This window comes from Rhinatrema bivittatum, chromosome 4 (assembly GCF_901001135.1).
Source record: "Rhinatrema bivittatum chromosome 4, aRhiBiv1.1, whole genome shotgun sequence".
Lineage (NCBI taxonomy): Eukaryota > Metazoa > Chordata > Amphibia > Gymnophiona > Rhinatrematidae > Rhinatrema > Rhinatrema bivittatum.
In genome coordinates, this window is record NC_042618.1 from 217,627,656 (window position 1) to 217,652,417 (window position 24,762).

Below are 24,762 nucleotides of genomic sequence, written 5' to 3' on the forward strand. Positions count from 1 at the left end.
CATCTGCCATAAATCACCTAGAGACACATTTTCTAGGGATACCGGATTAATGCCTGTACCTAAATCCACTGGTGGAATATCTAACACATTTGTTACATGCAAAACATCTTTAAACCCATTGATGTCTACTTGCCCTTGCAAGTTTACCTCCAAGGGTACTATTCCTACCAGTTCTTGTGCCACATCAGTCGATGGAGACCTAGATGGCTGAGGTGGAGATATAGGTCCTTCGCCAGGACTAAGGGAGGCCAAGGACAATCCTCCCTCACTGTCCTCCTTTGGCGATATTTTATGTCTAACATGCTGGTTCATTGGGCCCTTATGTTGTTGCTGCGCTGGGGATGATGTAATCAACTTTGCCTTTCTTTTCTTCCCCATCCAAGATTAGAACAGGCAAAAGTTCTCCCAGACGCCCAGACTAAGCCGGACAAAGCCACTCGCCCCTTCGACGCAAGCGGCTTAGACGGCGCGCCGTGCTACAGCAGCTGTTATAGTCAGTAGACATGCCCCTCACATTGCCAATCGCGCCACAGCTGTTCTCACCGGCAAGTTGTTACACAGGAACTCCTGAAGCATGGTAATCGTTGGGGATGGGCTGGCAGCCTTCTCCTTCCTCCTCTCTAGCTCCCCTAGTCCTGGAGTTGTGTGACATCACAGACATACAGCCACAATGGTTGAATCAAGCAGTTTACTCCTGAGCCCAAGGCCCCTGAAATACTCAATCTAGACAATGAGCTCCCTAATTGGACAGACTCACATCTGTCATGACAAGTAGCCATAAAGGAGATACTGAAATGCCTTCAATAGGTTTAGAGGTACTGGTCACCAAAGAAGGCAGTATCCTGAACAAGTATGTAGAGACTACCGAGATATAAGCAAGGTTTGAAGGGTTCTCATGCACCCTAGCCTAGGACTCAGGAACAAGATAGCCACCATCAAGTTGAGCAGACAAAGATAAGTCACAGGCTCTTGAAGCTCTCAAGGTTGCAAACCTCTGTACCTGAAGCACAATTTTTGCCACTCCCTCTCATCAAGAATAATCAACCCATATTGGTGTTGTACAGAGCCCCTAGGCATTCCTAGGACTGGGTTGGTTGAAGCTTGCTTTTGTATAATTGAAAACCAAACCCAGGTCTAAGACACAGACTGCACTGTCACCTGTCTTAATAAGACTTGGCCCTCATCAGCGAATTGTCCAGATAAGGGTGGACCATGACCCCTTAGTTTCTCAAAAAAGGCTAAGCCAAATGGGAGAGCTCAAAACAAAGTAGTGATGCCAACAGGTCCAGAGAGGAGAGAACCTGCTCTCCTTTACTGTCACCAGTACTGAAGGAAAAGTTTGCATTCTGGAGGGTGAGACCAAGGATAGATCCTCAAGTCCCTTTTTGTTTTTAAATGGAAACCACAAAATAAATACAGATCTTGACCTACTTTGAAGAGAAGAAAATCGGCATCACTGATTGAAGCAGCTGAAGCCAAGAAGAAATATCCTGAACTTCTAACATCAGGAGACTGAACAGGGATAGAAGAGGCAAGCTGAAGAGCGAAGCCAAAGTGGAAAACCTCCAATACCCACTGATCCAAGGTTACCCGAATCCACATCTGGTAAAATCTGCTGTAAGTGACCCACTATCACCAGCAACACTGCTACATTGCATTGCGGGGCACAACCAAACCTGAAGAGCTAGACTCATTAGTACTTGTTTTTTTTGGAGCTTCGAAAGGACTGGTTCTTACCTTTAGGTCTGAAGAAACAAGGAAAGGGCTGCTTACTATGCCTGAAGTGCCATAAGTCCCAAAACTGACCATGACTTCTGCTAGGTCGATAAAAAGGGGACTCCTAACTAATTGCTCTAGCTGTTCTCCAAATAGAACAGCCCTTCAAAGGAAAGACTGCTGAACCTAAACTCAGACCAAAAATCTGCCACCCACTTGGAGCCTCTTGGCCACTATGGCTAAAGCTACAGAACTGGAAGAAATCCACAGATCATCAGCCAAGCTTGGGGCAACTTGATTCCCTTCTAGCTGCAACTTTACCTTCTAGGAGGTGCTGAACCCAGTGCAAGAGCATCTGTGAACCAAACTGACAAAGCAATTCGGGCAGCAAGAGCTGTTGAAGTAACACATGGTACAAAGGCAGATCAATCCTCCTGTCCTGAGGAACTTGGAAGAGATGTTACCACCCGACAGGTATCATGTCTCATCTAGTAAAAGCCATGACAAGCAATCACCCAAGGCATCAAGACTAGGCATTGAAACACTACTAGAGGAAAGGGATAGAGCTTATTAAAATACTTTACTCTCCTGAGGCCGCTTCTCCATGGACACCTTATAGTGATGAGACAAGATTTAGAAAGTCTGCAGTAATCTTTAATAATGGGGTTCCAGGAGGAAATTCTTCAACAATAAAAACCTCTAGGCATAGCGTGGAAGCTGACTGATCAGATAACTTGTAAGTTTGTCCCCAAGAAACAAGCGAAAAATGAAGACATCCTTACTATGAGGGGAGTCCACTTCTTTCGAGGAATAGCAGGTAGAGCTTCCAGCTCTTTTTGTACCTCCTTTGGGATGGAGACAACAATTATGTTTTCCCTTAAAACTGTTACTGAGGATCTGATTACCAGACAGACTAACTCTAAACCCTAAGTTCGCCAAAGCTACTTCCTGCACCAAGCCTTATTTACAAAGATTTATATTTCGCTACCTTCAAAACATTCGTAGTGGATTACATATTGTGACATTCATAGCAAACCAGGACATAAGCAACATAACAATAAAACAGTGATGTAGGCAAAGTCTGATCTTAAAGACCTTTGAAATGCACAGGAGGCGGCCAGAGGCATGACCCTGAGAAATTCAGGGGAAAACCTTTCTGCATCCTGAGCCTAACCCAATGGAGCCTTCTCAACCTATTCCTTCGAAGGAGCAAGAACTGGGGAGCTCAAAGGCAACCACCGTACTAGAAGACAGCCAAACTGATGAAAAGGCAGCTGCAAAGGACATACTGAACGTGGCAGCCATTCCCAACAAAAACCTACCGCAATGATCACATCCCACCCCAATGCTCATTCTGTGGGGCAGGGGAAGGACCCTCCCCCGCAGCAAGAGAAATCAAGGCCTGCCCTCTCGAGGCCTTAGATGGCTCCCCGGGACCTCTCCTGCATGACTGTACAAAGAGGCCCTGTGGCAGAAGTGAAGTACCTGCAGCAGCAGCAGACTTCCCAGCCGTGGCCACTCTTAGAAAAGTTTAAGCAGGCCCAGACCTTCCAATGCCGCACAGAACAGTTGCCTCTGTTCTGGCTCCAAAGACACCCTCTGAAGAAACTTACCCTCAAAGAAGCTGAACAGTCTCTTTTCTCCAGCTCCCCTTAGCATAACTCTATACCATTTGGAGAAAAAAAAAAAAAAGATAGGAGGGGAGGAAGGAAACATTTCTCAAACAGTCATGAGTTGTGGGGGTAGAGAAAAAAAAAAAAAAAAAAAAAAAGGTCCTCTTTCAAATCCTGCTAAAGAAAAAAAACCTCCACCCTGAGCTCCATCAAGTCCCTTACAAGACCAGGAACCACCAAGGGGCTCGGAACTGTAGTAAAAACCAGGTGCCTGGACCTAGAAAATTATCATCCAAAGGGACTCACCTTTCTGGTGAAAATCAGCTGCCTGGCCCTAAAGAGACTTAGCCCATGTCTAAATCCCTCCAAGTGGGAGGCAGACTGAAGAAAGAATCCTGCTGCACCACCTGAGTCCTACCGTTAGCTACAGGCAGAGAATAATGGGCTGTTCCTGTGCTGCACCACCTCTAAGTAGTGTTGATGTCGTCACCAAGGAAGACTGTTCTCTGCCTCCATCTGCTGGTAGATGGACATAACCCATTTGTCTCGACTAAACTGGTATAGCAGAATGAAATGGAAAAATGCTTTTCACAGTAGTATGATTGCGGGAGTTGAAAGATTGCAGACACGAACAATATCTGAACATCAAAATCTGTACACACTTTCTCAGCCCAACTGCTGTCCCCGGCTCCTTTGGCAATCCAGTTTAATCAGCACCCACCCTACTGGTGTTATGGCACCATTGGCCTTCATTCACAATTAGCTCCCACATATTTTTAATCCTCACACATCTTGCCCAGGCATTACAGCAATAGACCTATTGCTGTAGTGGCTGGGCTAGATGCGAGAGACAAATGCAAGATAAGTTCTCTTTCATTTTTCATCTACAGGGAGAGCGCTTAGTACATCTGGCCCACTGAGAGGCCAAAACTTGCCAGCAAGTGTCATCTGTTGCATGACCCAGCTAGGAATCCCTCTTCCCCCTCCCCTAGGGAGTGCTGCAAACTTTGCTTCCATGGCATCCCCAGTCTAAGAAGCAGACGTTTAGCTCGAGAATCAAATCCAGGTCTTTCAGCACAGCCCCATGATCTACATACTCCACTGAACATGTAAAAACAGAACCTCTGCTATACTAGAAAAATAAAACTCCAGACACATAGTTCCATATAAAACATGGCTCCTGACCAAACAGCACCACTGCAACAATTAAAACAGCAAGCTTGAATAACTTTTGCTGATTTTAAAAAAAGCAAAATTAAAATTATAATTTTATAAGTTATTTGAGCATAATTCCACTGCTTTTGGATAACACTCACCTGCTTATTGACATCGGCCATAGCAAGCTGCAAAACCAAAAGCATGCCATCCGCCCCGCACACAGTCGTTCTTTCACAATCTGCTAATGCAGACAATTTTCTTCTAAAATATTTGATCATATTCAAGATGCTTTGTTGAATATAAGACATCTTCCTAAAGCGAAAAAGGAGGCAAACTAAATTAGTTAGGGCTTTCACATTTCAAGGAAAAAGTTAACTAATTCTTAATATCTACAATGCTTTAAAAAAATCATTAAGACAACTGAACAAGGCAATCTACTGAAAAGGAGAGATCACTACTTACCTGATAATTTCCTCTCTTTAATAAAGATAGGTGAATCCAAAACCAGTGGGTTATGCACCTCTACCAGCAGATGGAAACTGAGCAGAGCGGACATCACATACACCCCTGCAGTGAATCAGCCCGCCAGTATTCTCAGCAAAAGCCAACTATGGACAAGCTAACAAAAAACTTGATTATTAACAGATAACCATTCCAGCACTCAGCTACCAGGAAAACACTGAGCTCAGAAGAATGTAAGTTTAGGGATTGGATTGACATTTACCAATACTCGCAGCCACGCAGGAGGACAATAGCAGCACCATCTGGCAGCCAAGGGCAGGAATGTGGATTCACCTGCCCTTATTAAAGAAAAGGAAATCATCAGGTAAGTAGTAATTTCTCCTCTCTCAGCATAGACAGGTGAATCCAAAACCAGTGGGATGTATCAAAGCTACTCTCGAATAGGGCAGGAGGCTGCCCCAGGGCCAGTCAAAACCGCACGTGCAAAGGCTGCGTCCTCCTGGGCCTGCACATCCAGGTGATAATGCCTGAAAAAGGTGTGAAAGGAGGACCACGTTGCAGCTCTGCAAATGCCAACGAGAGAATCTAACCTCCGCCCATGACACGGCCTGAGCCCTAACGTGACTAGGCAACAGCTGGCTCAGCATCCACATACATGGCTGTGACTACCTCCTTAATCCAGCTGGCTTTTTGTAGCCCGCGATGCTGGCTAATCCTGTTGACTCCCAGCATGGAGTACAAACAGCCAGTCTATTGTTCTGAGAGGTTTAGAAACTTCTAGATATCTCAAGATATGGCCCTTGGATTTCAAATGGCATAACAGGCAATATGTCTCTGCATCTCTTGCCCTGTCCAGAGATGGCAGGAAAATAGACTGATTCAAGCGAAAATCAGAGACCATTTTTGACAAGGAAGGAAAGAACAGTATGCAGTTGTATCGCCCCTGGAGTCATTCGTAGAAACAGCTCCCAGCAAGACAAGGCCTGTAGTTCAGATACTCTATGCGCAAACAAAATTGCCACAAGAAACACCGGTGGTTTTTTTTTTTTGTTTGGTTTTTTTTGTTTTTTTGTTTGTTTTTTTTAACATCAGTAACCTCAAGGAAAGGTTTCACATTGGTCAAAACGTAGGGCCCACTAAAAAAAATCCAAAACTAAATTAAGACTCCACGAGGACAAAGATGCTTCACTCCTTTCAAGAAATGGGCCATATCATCACCTGACTTAAGAAATAGGCAAGAAGCAGTCACCTGTACCTTTAAGACGTTAAGGGCCAACCCTTTACTCAATCCATCCTGCAAAAATTCTAAAATGAGCAGGATCTTAACCAAACGAGGAAGAACCCCTTGATCTTCACACCAAGCCTCAAACACTCACCAAACCCGCCAGACTAAGGAAGTGGAGAACTTTCTTGCTTGTAGCAAGGTGGCAATTACAGCAGTAGAATATCCACGCTTCAGCAACCAAGCCCTCTCAAGGGCCATATTGTAAGACAAAATTGATTCAGATCTTCGTGAAGAACAGGCCCCTACTGTAGCAGATCCCTGTGCACTGGAAACCGGAGGGGGAGAGTCCACCAGAAGCCTTCGCAGATCTGCATACCATAGTCTCCTGAGCCAATATAGTGCCACCAGAAGCACCATCCCCCTGTGCTTCTCGACTCTCCGAATCATTCTGCCCAACATGGGCCATGGGGGAAAAGCATATACAGCAGCTTGCTCTTGGCCACTCCTGCATGAGGGCATTGATGCCCAAGGACTTTGGATCTCTCCTGCGACTGAAGAATTGAGGAACCTTCGCATTGCGAGAAGACCCCAGCAGGTCCAGAAAACAGAAGGCCCCAGCGATCCTCTATCAGCTGAAATGCCTCATTTGATAAATCCCATTCTCCTGGATCCAGGCTCTGTCTGCTGAGAAAGTCTACTCTTACATTGTCTTTTCCTGCAATGTGCAAGGCTCTCTCCTGAAAATGCACTTCCACCCATTCCATAAGTTCGGCGAAACTTGCTAGCTCTTGTTTCCTCCCTGCCGATTGATGTAAAGTATTGTCATTGCATTGTCAGAAACAGTATCTGGACCGCTTGACCCTGCAATCTGTTGCCGAACCACAAGCACACCAACTGGATCACGGGGGCTTCCAGCCAATTGATGTTCCAGAGACTCTTCTGCACTCCAGTGTCCTTGCGCTGTCAGCTCCTGACAGAGAGCTCCGCAAACCTAGAGGCTTGTATCTGTCATGAATACTAGCCAGTCTGGTGATCTTAGGGAAACCCCCTTTCTTAGATGATCCACTCTTAACCACCACTGTAGTTGAGAGCAGACCTCCACCAGCAGGTAGAGCTGAATCAAACAGTCTTGAGACTGTGGGCTCCAATGAAACAGCAGAGTGCGCTGAAGACGACGCATATGCGCCCTTGCCCACAGAACTACCTCCAGGGTTGCCGCCATCAATCCAAGCAGCTGAAGATAGGACCACTCTGTTAGACGTTTTGTGTTGTCCATAGACGCACCTGCACCATCAGTTTCTGAATACAGCCCTCCAGCAGGAACACCTTACCCTGTTTCATATTGAACAGAACACCGAGAAACTCTAGCAACTGAGATGGCTGAAGATTGCTCTTGGCCATATTTACAACCCAACCTAGCTTCTGCAACAAGGAGATCACTTTGCGCGAGACCCAGAGACTCTCTGCCAGACTCTTGGCCCAAATCAGCCAGTTATCCAAGTACAGGTGTACCAGGATCCCACCTTTTTTCAACTCTGCCGCCACCACCACAACCTTGGAAAAAGTTCTGGGCATGGTGGCCAAACCAAAATGTAGTGCTTGAAACTGATGATGTCCCAAAACCGCGAAATGCAGAAATTGTTGATGCTCCAGTCGGATGGTAATATGCAGGTATGCCTCAGATACATCCAGAGATTTCAGGAACTCCCCTGACTGTATTGCCATTATCACTGAGCACAATGTTTCCATGTGAAAATGAGTCACATGCAAATGATGGTTGACTACTTTGAGATACAGGATGGGACGAAAAGAACCATCCTTCTTAGGCACCACGAAATAAGTGGATTATCGGCCCATATTTTCTTGAGATGTGGGCACTGGAACCACAGCCTGCAGGCTGAGTAGTCTTGACAATGTAATCTTCACTACCTGTTTTTTCTTCAGAGAGTTGCAGGCAGACAACATGAACACATCCCAAGGAACACTGTGAAACTGCAACACATAGCCATCCCTTATCACCTCCAGCACCCATTGATCTGTCATGATCCTAACCCTCCTCCGATAGGAGGTTGCCTCTCTATCTCCTGATCCCGTCTGGACTGCCTGGATCGAAAAGACTGAGATCTACTAAAAGGCAGAGACCTCTGAAAACCACTCCTCTGTAGGGTAGAAAACATATGAACCTTATAGAATGACCTCTCGTGCTGAAGAAGTGCGGTGCTCATTTCTTATCCTCTGGTAATTGAGGAACCGGGGACTCACACTACTTATTGGCCATTTTCTCCAGTTCACTCCCAAATAAGAGTGAGCCTTTAAAAGGCAACTTCGTAAGGTTAGACTTTGAGGTCATATCAGCAGATCAATTCCTCAGCCATAGCAGACGCCTAGCCACTATTACCAAAGCCATCCCTCTAGCCAAAGTGCAGACCAAATCATAGCCCGCATGTGCCAAAGTGGCAACTGCTGGTTCCATCACTGCCCTGGAATTTACACCAAATTCATCGATCTCTTGAGAGAAACAAACAAGAGCGAACCTGTTCATTCTTCAAGGCCACTCCCCCTTCTATGGGAATATTAGGCTGCTTGGTAACAGCACACACAAGTGCATCCACCTTCAGAAAACACAATTTCTCTCTTGCAACTGGATCCAGGGTGGGATACAGTCCTTCAAATACTCATCATCCTTTAAAATTAGCTTCTGTGGCACCCCATTCAAGATCAATCAATTCTTGAATGGCCTCCATATCAGGGAAAAAGCATGAGGCTTTACGCAAGGAAATCAAAACGGGATCTTTCTTTAGCTCAGACATGAATTCTGTCCTAGGTACTCCCAGCATCTTCAATGTCTGGGAAATCAGCCGGTAATTCATCTCTATGAAAGAACCTCAACATAGTTCTATATGGCTCCAATCCCGGAGGAATTTTACCATCCTTCAGGGAGTAAGAATCTGTCTCATCATCCGTGTTATCTGGGTCCCTATTAGGAAGACCGGCTCCAGGCGTACCCCGATGCTTACCCGCAGCACCAGGCATGCAGGATTTCACCACTTGACAAGAATGGCTGGGGCCAGGGACTGCACCTGAACGAAGGAGTGCAGTTCCTGAAAAAGATTCTACCAAAAAAAAAAAAAAGGCAGAAAGATCCATGCCAGAACCAGGGGGAAACTGTCCTGTGCCCACTGAACTACCTCCCCCCCCCCCCCCTGTTTATGGGAACTCCAAACATCAGGTGACCCTTCTGGCAGCTCCTTTTCCATTCCTGCACCAGGCTGGGAAGAACTGGGCTTAGTAAAATCAGGAGGCAATTCTTCATGTGCCTCCAAAGAGCACTGACACAAAATCATAGAGAACGGCAGGTTGAGATGCCCGATTATGACAAGTAACACATAGGGTGAGGTGCTTAGGCCTCTTTGCTGTGGGCACCATTATTCTGCCAAATCGCTCTAACAGGCAACTGACAATAGTGCACCCAAAAAGTTAGGTGCACAACACCGTGCCTATATAAGTGCCCAAACTGAGCTCCCCAGGACTCTCTGATAATGCACGTAAAAAGCACGTGCATTCATGCACAAATGGGCGTCCTAGTAGGCCCTCAACTAAACACACTACAGGCCACACAGTCAGGCACACAAGCACAATCCAATGGAAGAGGGCTCTGCGGGGCACAAAAAAACACATGAAAACACCACCACAGCCTACCATGCTGTGAACGAGATAAGACTTGTGGTGGGGCCTAGCCACAAGGGCTGCTCAACCCACCAGGCTGCCCCCATCCCCTGAACTCCACCGGAGGCAGGAACAACCAAGTACCAGAGACCAGAAAAGGGGGGGGGGGGGGGGGGGGGAAGGTGGAGGAATCCTACAACTCCCATTCTCTTTAAAAAAAAAAAAAAAAAAAAAAAAAGCAATAAATTCCCCTTTACCTGAGCTCAGCCCATCCCACCGAGTACAAGGTCGGTCTCTGGCTGCAGGAAGAGAGGGCATAAACCCTCACCACCACGCACTGCTTCCTGCACCCGCTTGCCTTGCAGCTTTTTTTTTTTTTTTAACAGCTAAGTCCACGCCCATTGGAAAAACAGCTACTAGACCAATGCACTCATCTGAGGGACCACAGAAATCACCTCAGGAATTCTTAACTGAGGGAGGGACCATAAGGTATCACCACAAGAGAGCAGGGCGAATTATTTCCTCCTTCTAACTTAAAGCAATCCCCAGTAGGGAGGTGCACGTCCACAATCTGCTGGAGACGGAGAATACTGGCGGGCTTCACTGTAGGGATATATACTGGGACTTCAGCTTTGCTCCATCTGCTGGTAGAGGTGCATAGCCCACTGGTTTTGGATTCACCTGTCCCATCTGTAAGAAAGTGGTTCATTACGCAAACTGGTTGGAAGGGCAACGTCCATGCTGCCAAGCATCCAGGCAGGCATAAGTAAGAAGCAAAACAAGAAGTTTAAACAAGCATTTGTTTATTCAATGGACAACAAAGCTGTTGCCCCAGGATGTAGTCAAGGTTAATAGATAGTCAAGTTTAAAAATAAAGGGCATAGATGAGTTTCTGGGAGTACAGCTTGATTAATTATTAGCCAGGCAGGCATGGGATTGCCAACTCCTACATCTAGGAATAGATAAACAAGGAACAGCTGCTGTCTTCTTCCAAGCAACTCAGACTGGCCACTCTCAGGAACAGGATACTGAGCTTGATGTGATCTCTTGTCTGATTCAGCCTGGTACTTATGTTCCAATTATCCTAGTTTCCTGTAGGGAAGCTGGCCTTACATGATCATAAAACTGCATGTTTGTGTCCCCAAATTATGAATACCCCCCCAATTATGAACGATTCTTACTCCCCTCCCCACCTCAGTTTCTATTCCCCCTCCCCCAATTCCTAAGGTACCAGCTTGAAGACTATTCCCCTTCCTCTATAACAAGGCCAGCAGCTCCTCGCCCTCCTGTGCAAGTCAGCAGTGGTTGGAGGAGAAAGGTACAGGAAAAAAGTTGTCCACAGCAGCAGAAGCCAGATACAAGGCCTGATCACCAGCCCTACTCACCTTTATGATTCTACCTCATCTTGGTGGTCTTAGTGGCCCATAGGAAATGCAGCAGAAATGCTTTGGCCACACCCAGGCTGTCTCAGAGAAGAAAAGGGACAGCAACAGTGGCCAACATCAGGAGGAGGGGCAGGGCTACACCAATGGCATGGGCCAATCAACCTGGTTCACCCTCCCCACAAATGATAGGGTACAGGGGGTCAGCAGAATGGATGGGAGTGCAACTTGTACTTTTGGCTGGGCCCACAGCAGACCACATCAAGGTAAGGGAAGACAGTAGTAGGCACTATAGCTCTGGCAAACATTGGGCCCTGTTACAGGATCAGCCTAGGGGCAAAAAGTGTGGCAGGGATGCTCCGTAGGTTCCTGCAGGCATCATCAGGCAAGTTATGTGCAGCTGCAGCTCACTTTTGTGCTCCCCCCTATACACAAACAGCTGATGAAGGCAGCAGCACTTTCTCAGGTATGACAGGAAAACAGGGGGTGGGGGGAGGGTGTGGAGGCTTTAAAAAAAAAAGTTTTATTGTGAGAAGGCAGGAAATTTGTTTTTGCTCTGGCTGTTCCCCCTCCCATATTTGCTACCCTAGGCACAGGCCTATTGACCCTACTGCTAAATCCAGGCCTAAGTATAGACTATAAGCATCCAGTGGCAGAGCCAGCTGCACCTGGACTATCCTGCCAGGATGATATTCTGCCATGCCATTGCTCCTATAAATATAATTCTAGTCCTCTCTCACTTCACTGCATGCTCCCCAACACAAAACAGGGAAGACTGTTCAGACAAGCTTTCCCATAATCTCTTGCCATTCACCACTTTATCATGGAACCTATCATCCCAAGCTTAGGTTCCTAATCCCATCCTCCTCATCGCCCCAGCTTGCCATTTTGCTATCTCGCTCTTGAGCCCCTTTAAAATTGTAATAACCCCTTCTTTCAGGCCTTTCCTCCCTCTCTATAATTTACCAATTTGTTTAAGTTTCTCTTATGTACTAAGTTGTTTAAGTTGCACCCAAGTTATCTCCTCCCTTGTTCTATGTAAGACAACTTTTGTTACTGTTTTTGTTGTAATGTAAACCAGAAAAGCAAGTTTGCTTACCGTAAACGGTGTTTCCGTAGATAGCAGGATGAATTAGCCATGCTGTCATGGGAACTGTCCATCAGGGCCCAGGAGGCGGAGCTTAAGAAGCAGAGTGTAGAGTTTCGACACTCTGCGGCTGCGCGTGTGTTCCCGCGCGGGAAGAATCAGTTCTCCTCAGTCTGTGATTAAGCTTGTTGTAGTTAATATAGTACGACTACCAGGGAGGTGGGAGGGTCAGCATGGCTAATTCATCCTGCTATCTACGGAAACACCGTTTACGGTAAGCAAACTTGCTTTTTCCCGTCGATAGCAGGGCTGAATTAGCCATGCTGTCATGGGAGTCCCAAGCTCCCGATCACGCTGTTGTTTGTTGGTCGCGTGATTATAGGCGTGTGGTAGTCGGTTATTATTTAGGCAACGCATGCAGAATCGCCTGACCCAGTGTGGCATCTGTTGCCGACTGCTTGTCTATGCAGTAATGAGAAGTGAAGGTATGTAGAGAAGACCAAGTGGCCGCTTTACAAATGTCTACTGGGTTGACGTTCTTAAGATGAGCTATAGATGTGGCCATAGCCCGAACTTGATGCGCTCGTGGAAGCGTCTGAAGTGGGGATTTTCCCTTGTTGTGACAATACTGTATGCATTGAACGATCCAGCTTGAAATTGTTCTCTTGGCCACGGGTAGTCCCGGGGCTCTTGGGTTGAATGAAACAAATAATTGGGAGACTCTGCTCGTAGCATGAGTCCGTCGTTTATAGTAAGCCAATGCTCTCTTACAGTCCAATGTGTGTAGCAAGCGGTCTCTATCGTTTGCATGAGGCTTTGGAAAAAAGATGGGTAGTTCTATAGATTGATTGAGATGGAATGCCGAAATTACTTTTGGAAGGAAGGTAGGGTGCGTTCGTAGGATCACCTTATGATGATGGAATTGAAGATATGGTTCGTAATGTACGAGCGCTTGTAATTCACTTACTCTACGTGCCGATGTTATTGCTACTAACAATACTACCTTCCAGGTAAGATATTTAATATGTGCAGATTCCATCGGTTCGAATGGTGGAAGCATTAGCTGCTCCAGAACGATATTAAGGTTCCATGGAACTGGTGGTTTTGCTGTCGGCGGCCGAAGGTGCAATAATCCCTTGATGAATCTGGATAACAAAGGGTGTACAGCAATGGAATGGTTATCTACTGGTCGGTGATAAGCTGCAATTGCACTTAGGTGCACCCTGATGGAGGAGGTTGCTAACCCGTCATCATATAGGGCACGCAGATAGTCAAGTAGAAGAATTGGTGAGCAGTCTATGGGTGGAATCCCTTTTTGAATACACCAGTTGGAGTATCGTCTCCATTTGAAGGAATAATTGCGTCTAGTGGATGGTTTCCGTGATGCAATAAGCACTACTTGTGCCACCGATGATATGCCTTGTGCTGTCAATAATGTCCGCTCAATCTCCATGCCGTCAGGTGAAGCGAGGAGTGGAGATGGTGAATTAGCATTCCTCCGTTCTGCTGGAGAAGGTCTGCCCGGTCTGGAAGACGTATCGGGTCGGTTATTGAGTCGCAAGAGATAGCTGTACCATGGTTGTCTCGGCCAGGCTGGGGCCACTAGGATTAGCTGACTGTTGTCCAAAATGCATTTCTGCAGCGTCTTGGTTATTAGTGGAATCGGTGGAAAGGCATATAGAAGATCTGCTGTCCACGGAAGTAGGAATGCATCCTGGGCGAGGCGTGATGAGCTGGGACGAATGGAGCAGAACTGCGGTAGTTGGGCGTTCTCTTCCGTTGCGAAAAGATCTATCGTCGGGGTCCCCCAGCGTTGAAAGATCTGTTGAGCCACGTCTGGATTGAGCGACCATTCGTGGGGATGGAAAATGCGGCTCAATCTGTCTGCTCTGTCGTTCGCTAATCCTGGCAGATAGGTTGCTTGAAGATGGATTGAATGCCGGAGTGCATGGTGAAAGATTTGAAGAGTTTCCTTGCAAAGGGTCCATGAACCGGACCCGCCTTGCTTGTTTATATAAAACATTGCCACCTGGTTGTCGGTGTAAATCATTACTCTTCGTCCTCTTAACTGTTGTTGAAAGGTTCTCAGTGCATTGCGTATTGCTCTGAGCTCTAGTAGATTGATTTGGAGACATTGTTCCGATGGCATCCATAGACCCTGAGTTTCCAAGAGGTCCAAATGTGCTCCCCATCCCGTCCGAGATGCATCCGTTGTGAGGACTGCATTGTGTGGTGGGGGATTGAACAGGGCTCCCTTTGTCAAGGTGTGGTCTAGGAGCCACCATTCTATGTCTTTCTTCATTTGCATCGTGAGTGTGACTTGGTTCTGCAATGGTTGTGTGTGTTGTTTCCACTGCCTTTTCAGACCCCATTGAAGCCGTCTCATGTGTAGTTTCGTGTTTGGTACCATAAAGTTTGCTGCTGCCATGTGTCCCAAGACTATTAGTATCTGTCGAGCTGACGGGTGTCTTGTTGTCTTCAGTGATTGAAGAAGACACCGAATTGTTATCTGTCTGTCCTGTGGAAGGAAAGCTCTTGTGCGAAGAGTGTCCAGGCGAGCTCCAATGAAGTGGAGTATCTGAGTAGGTTGTAAGTTGGATTTGGGGTAATTTATAAGTAATCCCAAAGTTTGAAGGCAGTTGATTGCAATCTTGAGATGATGCATTAGCAATGTCGGGTCCGACGCTACCAGTAACCAATCGTCCAGGTAGGGAAAGACTGTCAGACCCTGTAGTCTGAGGTGGGCCACCACCACTATCATACACTTGGTGAAAACTCGGGGTGCTGCCGAAAGACCAAAAGGAAGCACCTTGTATTGGTAGTGCTGGTTGTTGTGTAAAAAACAGAGGTACCGCCAAGAGGATCTGTGGATTGGAATGTGTGTGTATGCCTCCTTGAGGTCTATGGAGCACATCCAGTCCTTGGGTTGCAATAGTGGAAGAATGGATTTCAACGAAACCATTTTGAACTTTTCTCGAACTATCCATTTGTTCAATTCCCTGAGATCCAAGATAGGGCGGTTGCCTCCCAATTTCTTTGGAATTAGGAAATAGGGGGAGTAAAACCCTTTGTTCCATTCCTGTGGGGGAACATATCTTATCGCCCTTTGCTGGTAGAGGTGCGCTATCTCCTGAGTGAGCTGAGGTTGAGATGTTTGAGAACCTCGCTGCGCTAGATGCGGAACTGGGGGATTGTTGATGAACTGAAGCTGATAGCCATTCTTCACTATTTCGAGTACCCACTGATCCGTTGTTATCAATTCCCAGGCAGGAAAGCGGGCTGTGATTCTGCCTGGGGGTGCTGTTGAGGGAGGTGGTGGTGGCCTGATGCTTAAAAAGATTGCGAAGGCTTAACCGCAGGTGCTGCCTGTTGTTGCGGTTGTTGTCTTTGTGCCCTCGGTTTACCTCTCCGCTGTTGCTGATGAGGAGTTTGTGTTTGTTGCCTTTGGTATGTTGGGTAAGGCTGCGTTCTGAAAGGTTGATAATTCCTATAAGGTCGTCGAGAGAAAGATTGGCGACGAGACGTTGGATAGTACTTCCTGGAAGGAGTTGGCGTGGTTATAGATTGGACCGCCAGTGCTTGTTCTTTCAATTTGCTTACGGTATCATGGAAACGGTCCCCAAACAAATTGTCTCCCATGCAGGGAAGATTGGCTAGTCGATCATGCAAATCATCTCGAATCGAACTAGCTTTCAACCACGCCAGTCTGCGCGCTGCTATTGCAGTAGCTGATGCTCTTGAGGAATTCTCGAACCCTTCATAGATTGCTCTCAGCAAATGTTGGGAGCATTCTTCCATGTCCAGAATAGGGGAAGGAACTTCGGTTCCAGCGGTGAGAAACATCCCTTTTGTCGCCTGAACACACTCATACATGTACTGGACCATGTAGAATTGATGGTGACAAATGCGTGAAGTTAGCATCGCATTTTGATAAACTCGTTTGGCGAAATCATCCAAGCATTTATTGTCTTTTCCCGGTGGGTTAGAGGCGTGTGTTTTTGTCTTCTTGGCTCTTTGTAAAGCTGACTCTACGACTAAAGAGTCATGTGGCAATTGGGTATTGGAGTACTCTGACGTTTTCTGTAACTTAAACTTTACGTCCGTTTTCCTTGAGACTGCTGAAATCCCGAAGGGCGTCTCCCACGATTTCTGCAGTACCTTGTGCAGCATACTATGGGGGGGCAAAGATGTAGGCTCCCCTGGTGTGTCAAATATTTTTAACAAGCCTAAGGTCTCTTCTCTGGGTTCCGGCAGCTTTTGCACTTCCACCTTCAAAATGGAGCCCATCTTTTCAACGAATTTGGGGTAGGAAAGATCTTCCGGGGGAGAATATGGCTCCGCTGGTTTTTCAGGTGGGTCCGAAGGGTATCCAGTAGATGAGGAAGGAGAGGAGTGCGATGATAAAGACACATCCTGTGAGATCTGAGAGTGAACCGGGGACGGCGGCTGTGTTTGCACTGGCTCAGACCTTGGTAACGGATCAACCGGCCCTTCTAGTGCGGAATCTGCCGGTTTTGATGGGGCAGAGGTATCTTCTGGTGGTAAGACAAAAGAGGTTTGCAGTGTCTCAAAAAATCCCGCTAGGGAATGTGAGAGATCCCAGAATGCCTTTTGGGTATGTTGCGGCATCTTGTGTCGCTTGTGAGGAGATAGTGGGAGTTCCGGTCCCGAGTGGTCTGTCCGAGGAGATGATTTAGAACGCCTTCTCTCGGTATCAGTGAAACTTCTACGAGAGGAGTGTCTAGTCGAAGACCTAGAAGGTGTACGAGAGGAGGACGATGAAGTTATTTGAATAGGTCGTCTCTCTAACGGTGTCAACAGTCCTCTAGATTTTGAGGAAGAGGATTGTAGGGAACTACTTCTGGTATGATCCGAAGAGTAATGTCGCCTGTGCCGCTTGGTATGTGCGGAAGATGATGAGGAGGACCTATGGCGCGAGACTTTTGTCTGGGAAGTCTCGCTACCTGCAGCATCATCCTTTCTCGAACGAGAAGGTCTGGCTGGAGTGCGATTGCTATCGCCCGAGGATTTTCGGGAATGTCGTGATCTTTCCCGACTTTTGTAGGGTTTTGTTCCCGACGCCGGTTTCGGCGCCGATTGCGCGTGTACTATCGGCTCCGGATTTGTATGTCCCTGCTCCGATATCGGCTCCGACGGCGCCAGTTTAGTCGGCGCCGGTTTACTTGGCCCTTGTCTCGGCTCCAACGGCTCCGGTTTCCTCGGCTCCGGTTTCCTCAGCACCGACGGCGCCGATTTTCTCGGCCCCGGATGCGGATCCGAGTGCGCCGGCTTGCCCGATCCCGGGTTCGGCTCCGACGGCGCCGGCTGTTTATGGCTCCGTGTTTGCTCCAACGGTGCCGGTTCGTGATCCCTCGGCGCCGGTTGCAGCGTTGTATGTGCCGGCCTCGATGAACTCGGTGTCTTAGAGGGGAGTCTTCCCGCCTGCTCCGGCCCAGTATGGCCCGTCGAGCTGTGGCGTTTTTCGGTGCCACGACGATTTTTGGAAGTGGAATGCCCAAGAAGACCAGATCCCTGGTTATCCTCCCTCCTTCGCTTACCTCCAGTCCCGGAGGTTTGTTGATCTAATGAAGATGATCTTCTCTTTTGAGGAGGCGTCCGTACTCCCGTACCGGGGGAGGAGCAGATGGTCGACGGTCGATTAGTTAATTTTAGCTCCATCATCCAGGAGGCCCGATGACGCCTTGCTTTCGGGGACATCCGTCGACAAAATTTACAAATATCCTGATCGTGGTCCGGTCCCAAGCAGCGGTAGCAGCGATCATGGCCGTCTGTGACGGACATGATCTTACCGCAGGGACAAGGTTTGAAACCGGACTGTTTTTTAGACATTTTTGAAAAAGTTGTGAGGAGAAAAAAGCTCCGCTGCGCTCCTGCGCGCGGAAAAAAACAGACTGAGGAGAACTGATTCTTCCCGCGCGGGAACACACGCGCAGCCGCAGAGTGTCGAAACTCTACACTCTGCTTCTTAAGCTCCGCCTCCTGGGCCCTGATGGACAGTTCCCATGACAGCATGGCTAATTCAGCCCTGCTATCGACGGGAAATGATAATTAACTCCGTTAATTGAACTGCGGTATAAAAAAGTTATAAATAAGACAAAATTCCTTTATTTTTTTATGATGATATCTTTTATATAATGTACAGCCATCATATAAGTCTTTTTATAAAAGTATTCAACTACTGGCAAAGAAAAAAATGGTACAAGTAGTCAGCCCACAAACATTAAGACACTAAAACCATTTTTAAAAGTCTAAACCAAGTAATGTACACAAAGCACAATAAATGGTTTTCTGCAATGTGTGTATATATAACTGTGAAGAAAAGCCAGACAACACAAGTGTCCCCATTAATTTCAGGAAAGCTGTGCTTTGATTGGGAGATGGGGGTAGATCAGTTACAGCAAACCTTCCCCCTTGTCCTTGGGAAGAAAAACAAACCACCCAAGGCCTTTTAGTTATATACATTAAGTGTAAGAAAGAAGAATCTTCAATGAAATTGTCTATTCTGTACCATTTTAAGAGCTCTGAAGAGCAAAACGTAGCTTTTGAGAATCAGCAACACAGCTGACACAGCCCATATCATCCAGTAGCTAGAGCTCAGCCAACCTCTTGCATCTAGCATGTATGTGGCTGATGCGATAAGATGTTAAAAACGGGCACTCATTTTGCATGCCCATTATTTTATTTATTTAGAAGTTTTTTATATACCGATGAACATTGGGAACATATCATCGGTTCACATTAAACGAAAATCAGTAACAAGCGCTTTACAGTGAAACAAAGAACATGTGGCTATAAATATAGGGCAACATTGAACATTTTACAAGTTATAAATCATAAAGCTTTGAAGATGATGCTTAAAATATCATTAATATTAATTACAAGAATGACACTATTTACAGGAATATCACTAATTACAAGAATATCGTGCTGGACAGTGGGGAATGGGTGTCGTGGAATTCATGGGAGGGAGGTATGCTGATCAGAGTATGCTTGTTCGAAAAGGTAGGTTTTCAGGTCCTGTTTGAATTTTTTTGGGCATGATTCTTGACGTAATGAGTGGGGGGAGTTTGTTCCCGAGGGGAGGCTCAGCTAATGACAGTGCCCGAGCTTAATGCACACACAACAGTCTACTAGGTACCTGATGCAATATTTAAATGAGCTGCTGCATTAAAAAGAACATGTTAGGAAGAATTGTGCATCCCTAGCACTCAATACAAGCATTTGTTTTATCCTGCTTCAAGTCAGTTTTGCCCAATATACACACACAATAGCAAGGGGCAAAATCGGCCTGGAGCAGGTCTCTTATGCATCCAGAATTTTTTTTCCCCATCAAGCCATTATATTATACTTTTATTCTTAAACACCACAAGCAGTATTAAGTATTGCAACAATACTAAGTAGGAGAAACCACAGAGGACAGTATTTTTTAAAATTTCTCCTAAGTGCTTGACTGACAACACTACAGTGAGGTTGTAGTTATATTTGCTGCGTTAAAGACTTTGCAGTGGGTGCCTAGCGATTTTCTGCATCAGGGTAATAGCCTCATCTACATGGAATTTACATGTGATGCACACTATCAGTTACACATTTGTTTGAGCACAAGTTTTGGAAACATTAGTCTCCTTATTGCATCAGGTGCTAGTCTAGCACACCCAAAATGTACATCCAATCACACAAACCTGTGCGCTAGGATGGGTGCATTTTATTGCATCGGCCCCCTATACGTACAAAGCATTATTTCCAGGCACAAAATAGGGGAAATTCCTTTTTAGCACATCCTGCCCCGTAAGAGGGCTGAACTAGAACAAGCTGGAAATGAGTGGGTAGCAAGCAATGTTGAATTTAGGAACACCCTCTTTTAAAAAAACAAAAATATATATAATAATTAGTATTAATAAAACTGGATTCTAGTTACCAGCTCCAGTTTTTCGGTAATTGAGTGGTTATTTAAAATTGTTTCTATTCCGCTATATCGAGACAAGTCAAATCACGAACAGCATGATACAAATAGACATGATTTGTCATACAACACTGTTAAAGGATAATGCTGCTGTCTACACCAATTATTCTAAATGTGCCTGCAAACACAGGCAATAAAATCAAAGTTTCGGTTCTCGTTACTGTCCCTTCACATTCTATCTAGGTCACAAATTAACACCAAGCGCCGTTCGCGGCTCTCCGAAACAATCAGACAAGCACTGAATGAAGCCCGTCCTGGCACAACTAATCTGGCCCGGTAATATCCCGAGACCTACCCCCTGCAAACACCTAAGCGCAAGAGCCATCACCGTAAAGAACCAAACTAACCTACACCAGCTCCGTCCGCTTAACTGCTGACAACCTCCCAGCAACTCGCCTCGGTTACTTAAAGTTTAAACGTCCTGCGCTTGGGAAGGCAGCCAATCAGCAATCGCTGCCTTCCGTACCCCGGAAGCGAAAACCCATCGCATGCCGGGAAGCCTTCTCTATTTCCCGCAGCCAATCACCTGAGACTGGGAGCCCTTCCGCAGCCCTGCTGTACTGATCTGGGGAGGGGAGGGGCTGGAGCCGGGAGAAAAGTTTGCTCTATTTCCTAGGCTTTCTTCTTGCTGTTTCCTGTCTGCAGCCAATCAGTTGCGTTTTTCCGTTCCAGCCCCCCCTGTCTGCGTCTTGACACGGGGAGGGAGTGCCGAGCTCGCTGTTTAAATTCTATCTCTGCACTTCTCTTTGCCTTGAGGTACTTGGGGGGGGGGGGGAGAAGGGTAATTTGTTGTATAGTGTGCGGCTCTAAAATGAGACCTAGGTTCAGATCAGTTGTTTAAAAAGTGTTGGATTTCTATATGTATTTTAAAGAATGAAAACATCCTTAGGTTATTGGCTTGTCCGTCTGTTCCACCTCACATCGCAGGAGAGGGTTAACAATGCAGGTGAACAAATCAATAACTTAAGGGGTGGAGGTACTACTAGGTGGTCTGTGATAACTGCTCCTCCGTATCTCATTCCTGCAGCCAGGCGGTATCCCACTTATGGGAACAGGGTACAGAAGAAGCAGGGTTAGGAAGCCTGCACTGTACGTACTGCTGTACCGGAGAGCTCCTGCTCGGAGCGAGGCTACTGGAGCCACCTGGCCAGCAGTGCTAGTACTTTTTTTTTGGGGGGGGGAGGAGATACTGCTCACTTTCCCCCTATAGCTATTACTTTTTTTCCTCTTTCTCCTCTTTTAACCTTTCTTTCTCCCTCCAAAAAACAAGAAAACTTGTGGCTTTTTTTTTTCTTTTCCCCTCTCCCCTTCTCTCTTTTGGCCCTTGTATCTGCTGAACTTCCCTGCTGCTGCAAGAAACAAGAAGGTAAGTCCCTCTTTTGCCTTTTCTTTGGGACACCTTCTGGGGCAGCAGAGGCTGCTGAGTGGGCAGATACCTGGAGAGAAGCAGTACAAGTGTTGAAAGAAGTTTATCCCCATTTCCTTGAAATTTTTTTTTTTTGTACTTTGGAGCAGAAAATCCTCTCCCTCCCTTCTTGTTTTTAGGAAAGGAGTCGCAGCTTTCTTGTACACTGCAGGCAGCAGATTTTTCTTGCAGCCCCATTTTCTTTTCCAGGGTATGAGGAGGAAAAGCTTTCTGCAGCCTTCCACCTTGAGGGGAAAGGAGGCTGCAGGTTGGGTTTTGGGAGGGAAGCTATTAGTTTCTCTACCCCCTCTCCTACCACAGCTGCAGCTGCTTCCATTTCTCACTAAACCCCTGCTAGCCCTTGGGCTTTAAGATTTACTTCCTTGATAGGAAGAAGGAGGGTTTCCAGCAGGATTTCTTTTGGGGGAATTAGTTTTACTGCCCAGCTTTCTATTTTTCTTTTCTCTGGTGAGGCTCTTAGTGACAGGAAGGAGTTCCTGCCCCCACCCCCTTTAAAATAAATTTGTATATCTAACATTTTAGAGGTATTTTTCCTCTTAAAACCAGCGGCCTCAGGCTGCAATAACAGCCCCATTGTTTGTCTCATCCCTTTTCTTAAAGAGAAGGGTAGATTAACAACTTGGGTTCCCCCTTTTTTGTCCTCCTTTGGTCAAAATCCCCACCTATTTTTCTAGTTAATCTTGGCTGATAAGTGGAATATTCAAGATCATGAAAAAGAGAGAGAGAATATGGGGGGAAAGTCCTTGTGGCCAAAACCCCCTTCACTCCTTAACAGAAATAAGCCCAAGGGCTGAAAGTCCAGGTGAGGGGATCTTTTGGGTGTCCCCCACCTGTGACAGTCTGCCAACAGATGATTAGGGACATGATGAAAGATCAGTTCCTGATCACTCTTGTCTCAATTGTAGCTAAAACTCAGGCTACCACGGATCCACTAATTGAGGGGGAGAAAGACATATATTTCCTTTCAGACCCTCTTAGCAAGGAGGGAAAGAACCACTCACCCTTGAACTTTAGGGGAGAGCAACACTTTGGCTACCCATAACCCCCAGGAAAACCTCCTTGTGGCCATGAGTTCCTCCTAGGTAGGAAACATGTCCCCTACAGATGATTCCCCTGTCACTGTAAGCCCCCCCCCCCCGGGAAGACAGGAAACCACAGGAATGGCAGGGCTTGAAGGGGACACCAGAGACACCTCCTCCTTGAAAACATAGGGCAGACTTCCCCCCTTTTCCTGGAATTAGGGAGGAACAACTGGAGTCATGGCGAGCTCCCGGAGACTGCAGCTGTCAAGAGACAGTTGCTGCCCTTGTTGCATGTGGGTCTTCTCCCAATCAGAGGGGAGCCCCCTGGAGAAGCAGTGAACATGCACGGAGGGCTGGGAACCAGACAGGTAGAGGGAGGGGACCCAGAATCTGACATAAGCCTGGGCAACCTAGACCTCCAGATGCAAGGAGTGACTGAAGGGGGGAAGAGGAGAGGGAGGCAGGGCTCTTGAGCGTGCACCAGAACAGGAACTCCATCTTATGGCTCAACAGCCTTTGCCCTCTACCCCACCCTCAGTCAACCCCAGTGCAGGTGCTGATTGACATACAAGTGGGAGAGGATGAACAACCTGTTCTCCGCTGCACTTTGGACAGGACAAAGCACCTGATGAAGTGCTAGAACAAGGGGTCACCTTGAAAGTTCTGGAGGCCCCCCCGGAAACAGTGACAGACCCCCAAGTATAGTATCCCTTCTCTTTAAATTGCCTGGGGCTCCCTTGGCTCCTGATTGTTCTCCTCCAGAGCAGACCCAGGGGCCAGGGGCATCCCAGGTAAGAATTCTAGGGAGAAGGAGAGATACCAGACAGATCCATCATTTGTATTGTAAAAAGAATTATTTTGATTGATAAATTTTAAAATATAGATTTTTTTTTTTGTAGACCTGGAGCAGGAGGTCAAGAGTGGGGCTGGGGCCACCTTGGCTGCTTGACCCTGGCCTGGGACTTCATTGCCTCTATCAAGGAATTGTTATCAATCAAAATGACTTTTGTTTTCATAGAACACTCTTTTAAGTTGCCATGCAATTTTTTACACTTGTTTACCCATTTTTCCAACTTGCTGTATGTATGTGATTCACAGTTTTTCCTTTTTTTTTTTTTTTTTCAGCACACAACAATATTTTGTAAAGTATGGCTATTCTGAGGTTCCCATATAATTTTCTGTTTCAGATCTGTCAGCATTAGTTGAGCCACTCAGAATTCTAGCACTCCATATTCTAAGGAGAAACACTTAGGAGTGGTGGATGTTGAGGGAATAGGTGGTAAAGAAAAAGGAGCACAATGAAACATTTATTTTATTTATTTATAACTTTTATATACCGAGGTTCAGGTAACAGAGTTACTAATCACTTCGGTTTACATTCCAACATCAAACAAAACAACGACATAAGTTATGTCTTACAAAGAACAGGGTGGAACAACTTGGATACAAATAACTTGGTAGAGCATGGTGTAAACAGTAGGAGGAGCTAGACTTGTGGGGCCTAGAGCCTACTGGAGAGGGGAAGGCTGACTAAGGGGGAGGGGTAGAGGGAAAAGTGCTACTATAGCTTTATTAAAATATGAAAGACGGATACTTGGAGGTTGCCCTGGGTGGGGACAGTCCGAGGGAGCTGTGGAGGCAGAGTAATTATTAAGAGAATGCTTGACAGAACAACCACGTCTTGAGTCTTTTCTTGAACGTGAATGGGCATTGTTCCTGTCTGAGGTCAGGTGGGAGCGCGTTCCACTGTTTGGGACCAGCGGTGGAAAGAGCTCTTTTTCTTAATGTATTTTTTGATAGGTGGGGCCTGTAGAGTGCCTATCTGAGCTAATCTCAGCGGACGGGAGGAGACGTGAGGTTGAAGAGGAATCTTGAGATCCAGCGGAGTAATGTTGTGAATGACTTTGTGGATGATTGATAATAGTTTGAAGCGGATTCTAAATTTAATTGGGAGCCAGTGGAGATTCTTTAGAATTGGTGTTATATGGTCCCTTTTGTTAGACTTTGTTAGAATCCTAGCTGTT

At 46.5% G+C, this 24,762-nt stretch overlaps 2 protein-coding genes across 9 annotated transcripts in view; one reads left to right on the forward strand and one right to left on the reverse strand.

The window, feature by feature from the left end:
* Positions 1-20,866, reverse strand: part of PARPBP (PARP1 binding protein) — a 106,465-nt gene extending 85,599 nt beyond the window's left edge. For 4 of the 6 annotated variants that reach the window (XR_003856407.1, XM_029599695.1, XM_029599691.1 and 1 more), the window contains exons 1-2: positions 20,638-20,803; positions 4,646-4,799 (exon numbers count right to left, since the gene is read on the reverse strand). Coding sequence is in view for 5 of the 6 variants with exons in the window: in XM_029599695.1 (XP_029455555.1) it covers positions 4,646-4,795 (150 nt within the window). In the remaining variant the exon portion in view is untranslated. The other 2 variants (XM_029599693.1, XM_029599692.1) reach the window with 2 other exon arrangements.
* A 24-nt stretch (positions 20,867-20,890) lies between these two features.
* NUP37 (nucleoporin 37) overlaps positions 20,891-24,762 on the forward strand; it is a 62,306-nt gene continuing 58,434 nt past the window's right edge. Inside the window, exons 1-2 of one of the 3 annotated variants that reach the window (XM_029599698.1) lie at positions 20,903-21,046; positions 21,647-21,656. The gene's annotated coding sequence lies outside the window, so the exon portion shown is untranslated. Of the gene's footprint in view, positions 21,047-21,646; positions 21,657-24,762 lie in introns of all 3 variants that reach the window. The other 2 variants (XM_029599697.1, XM_029599699.1) reach the window with 2 other exon arrangements.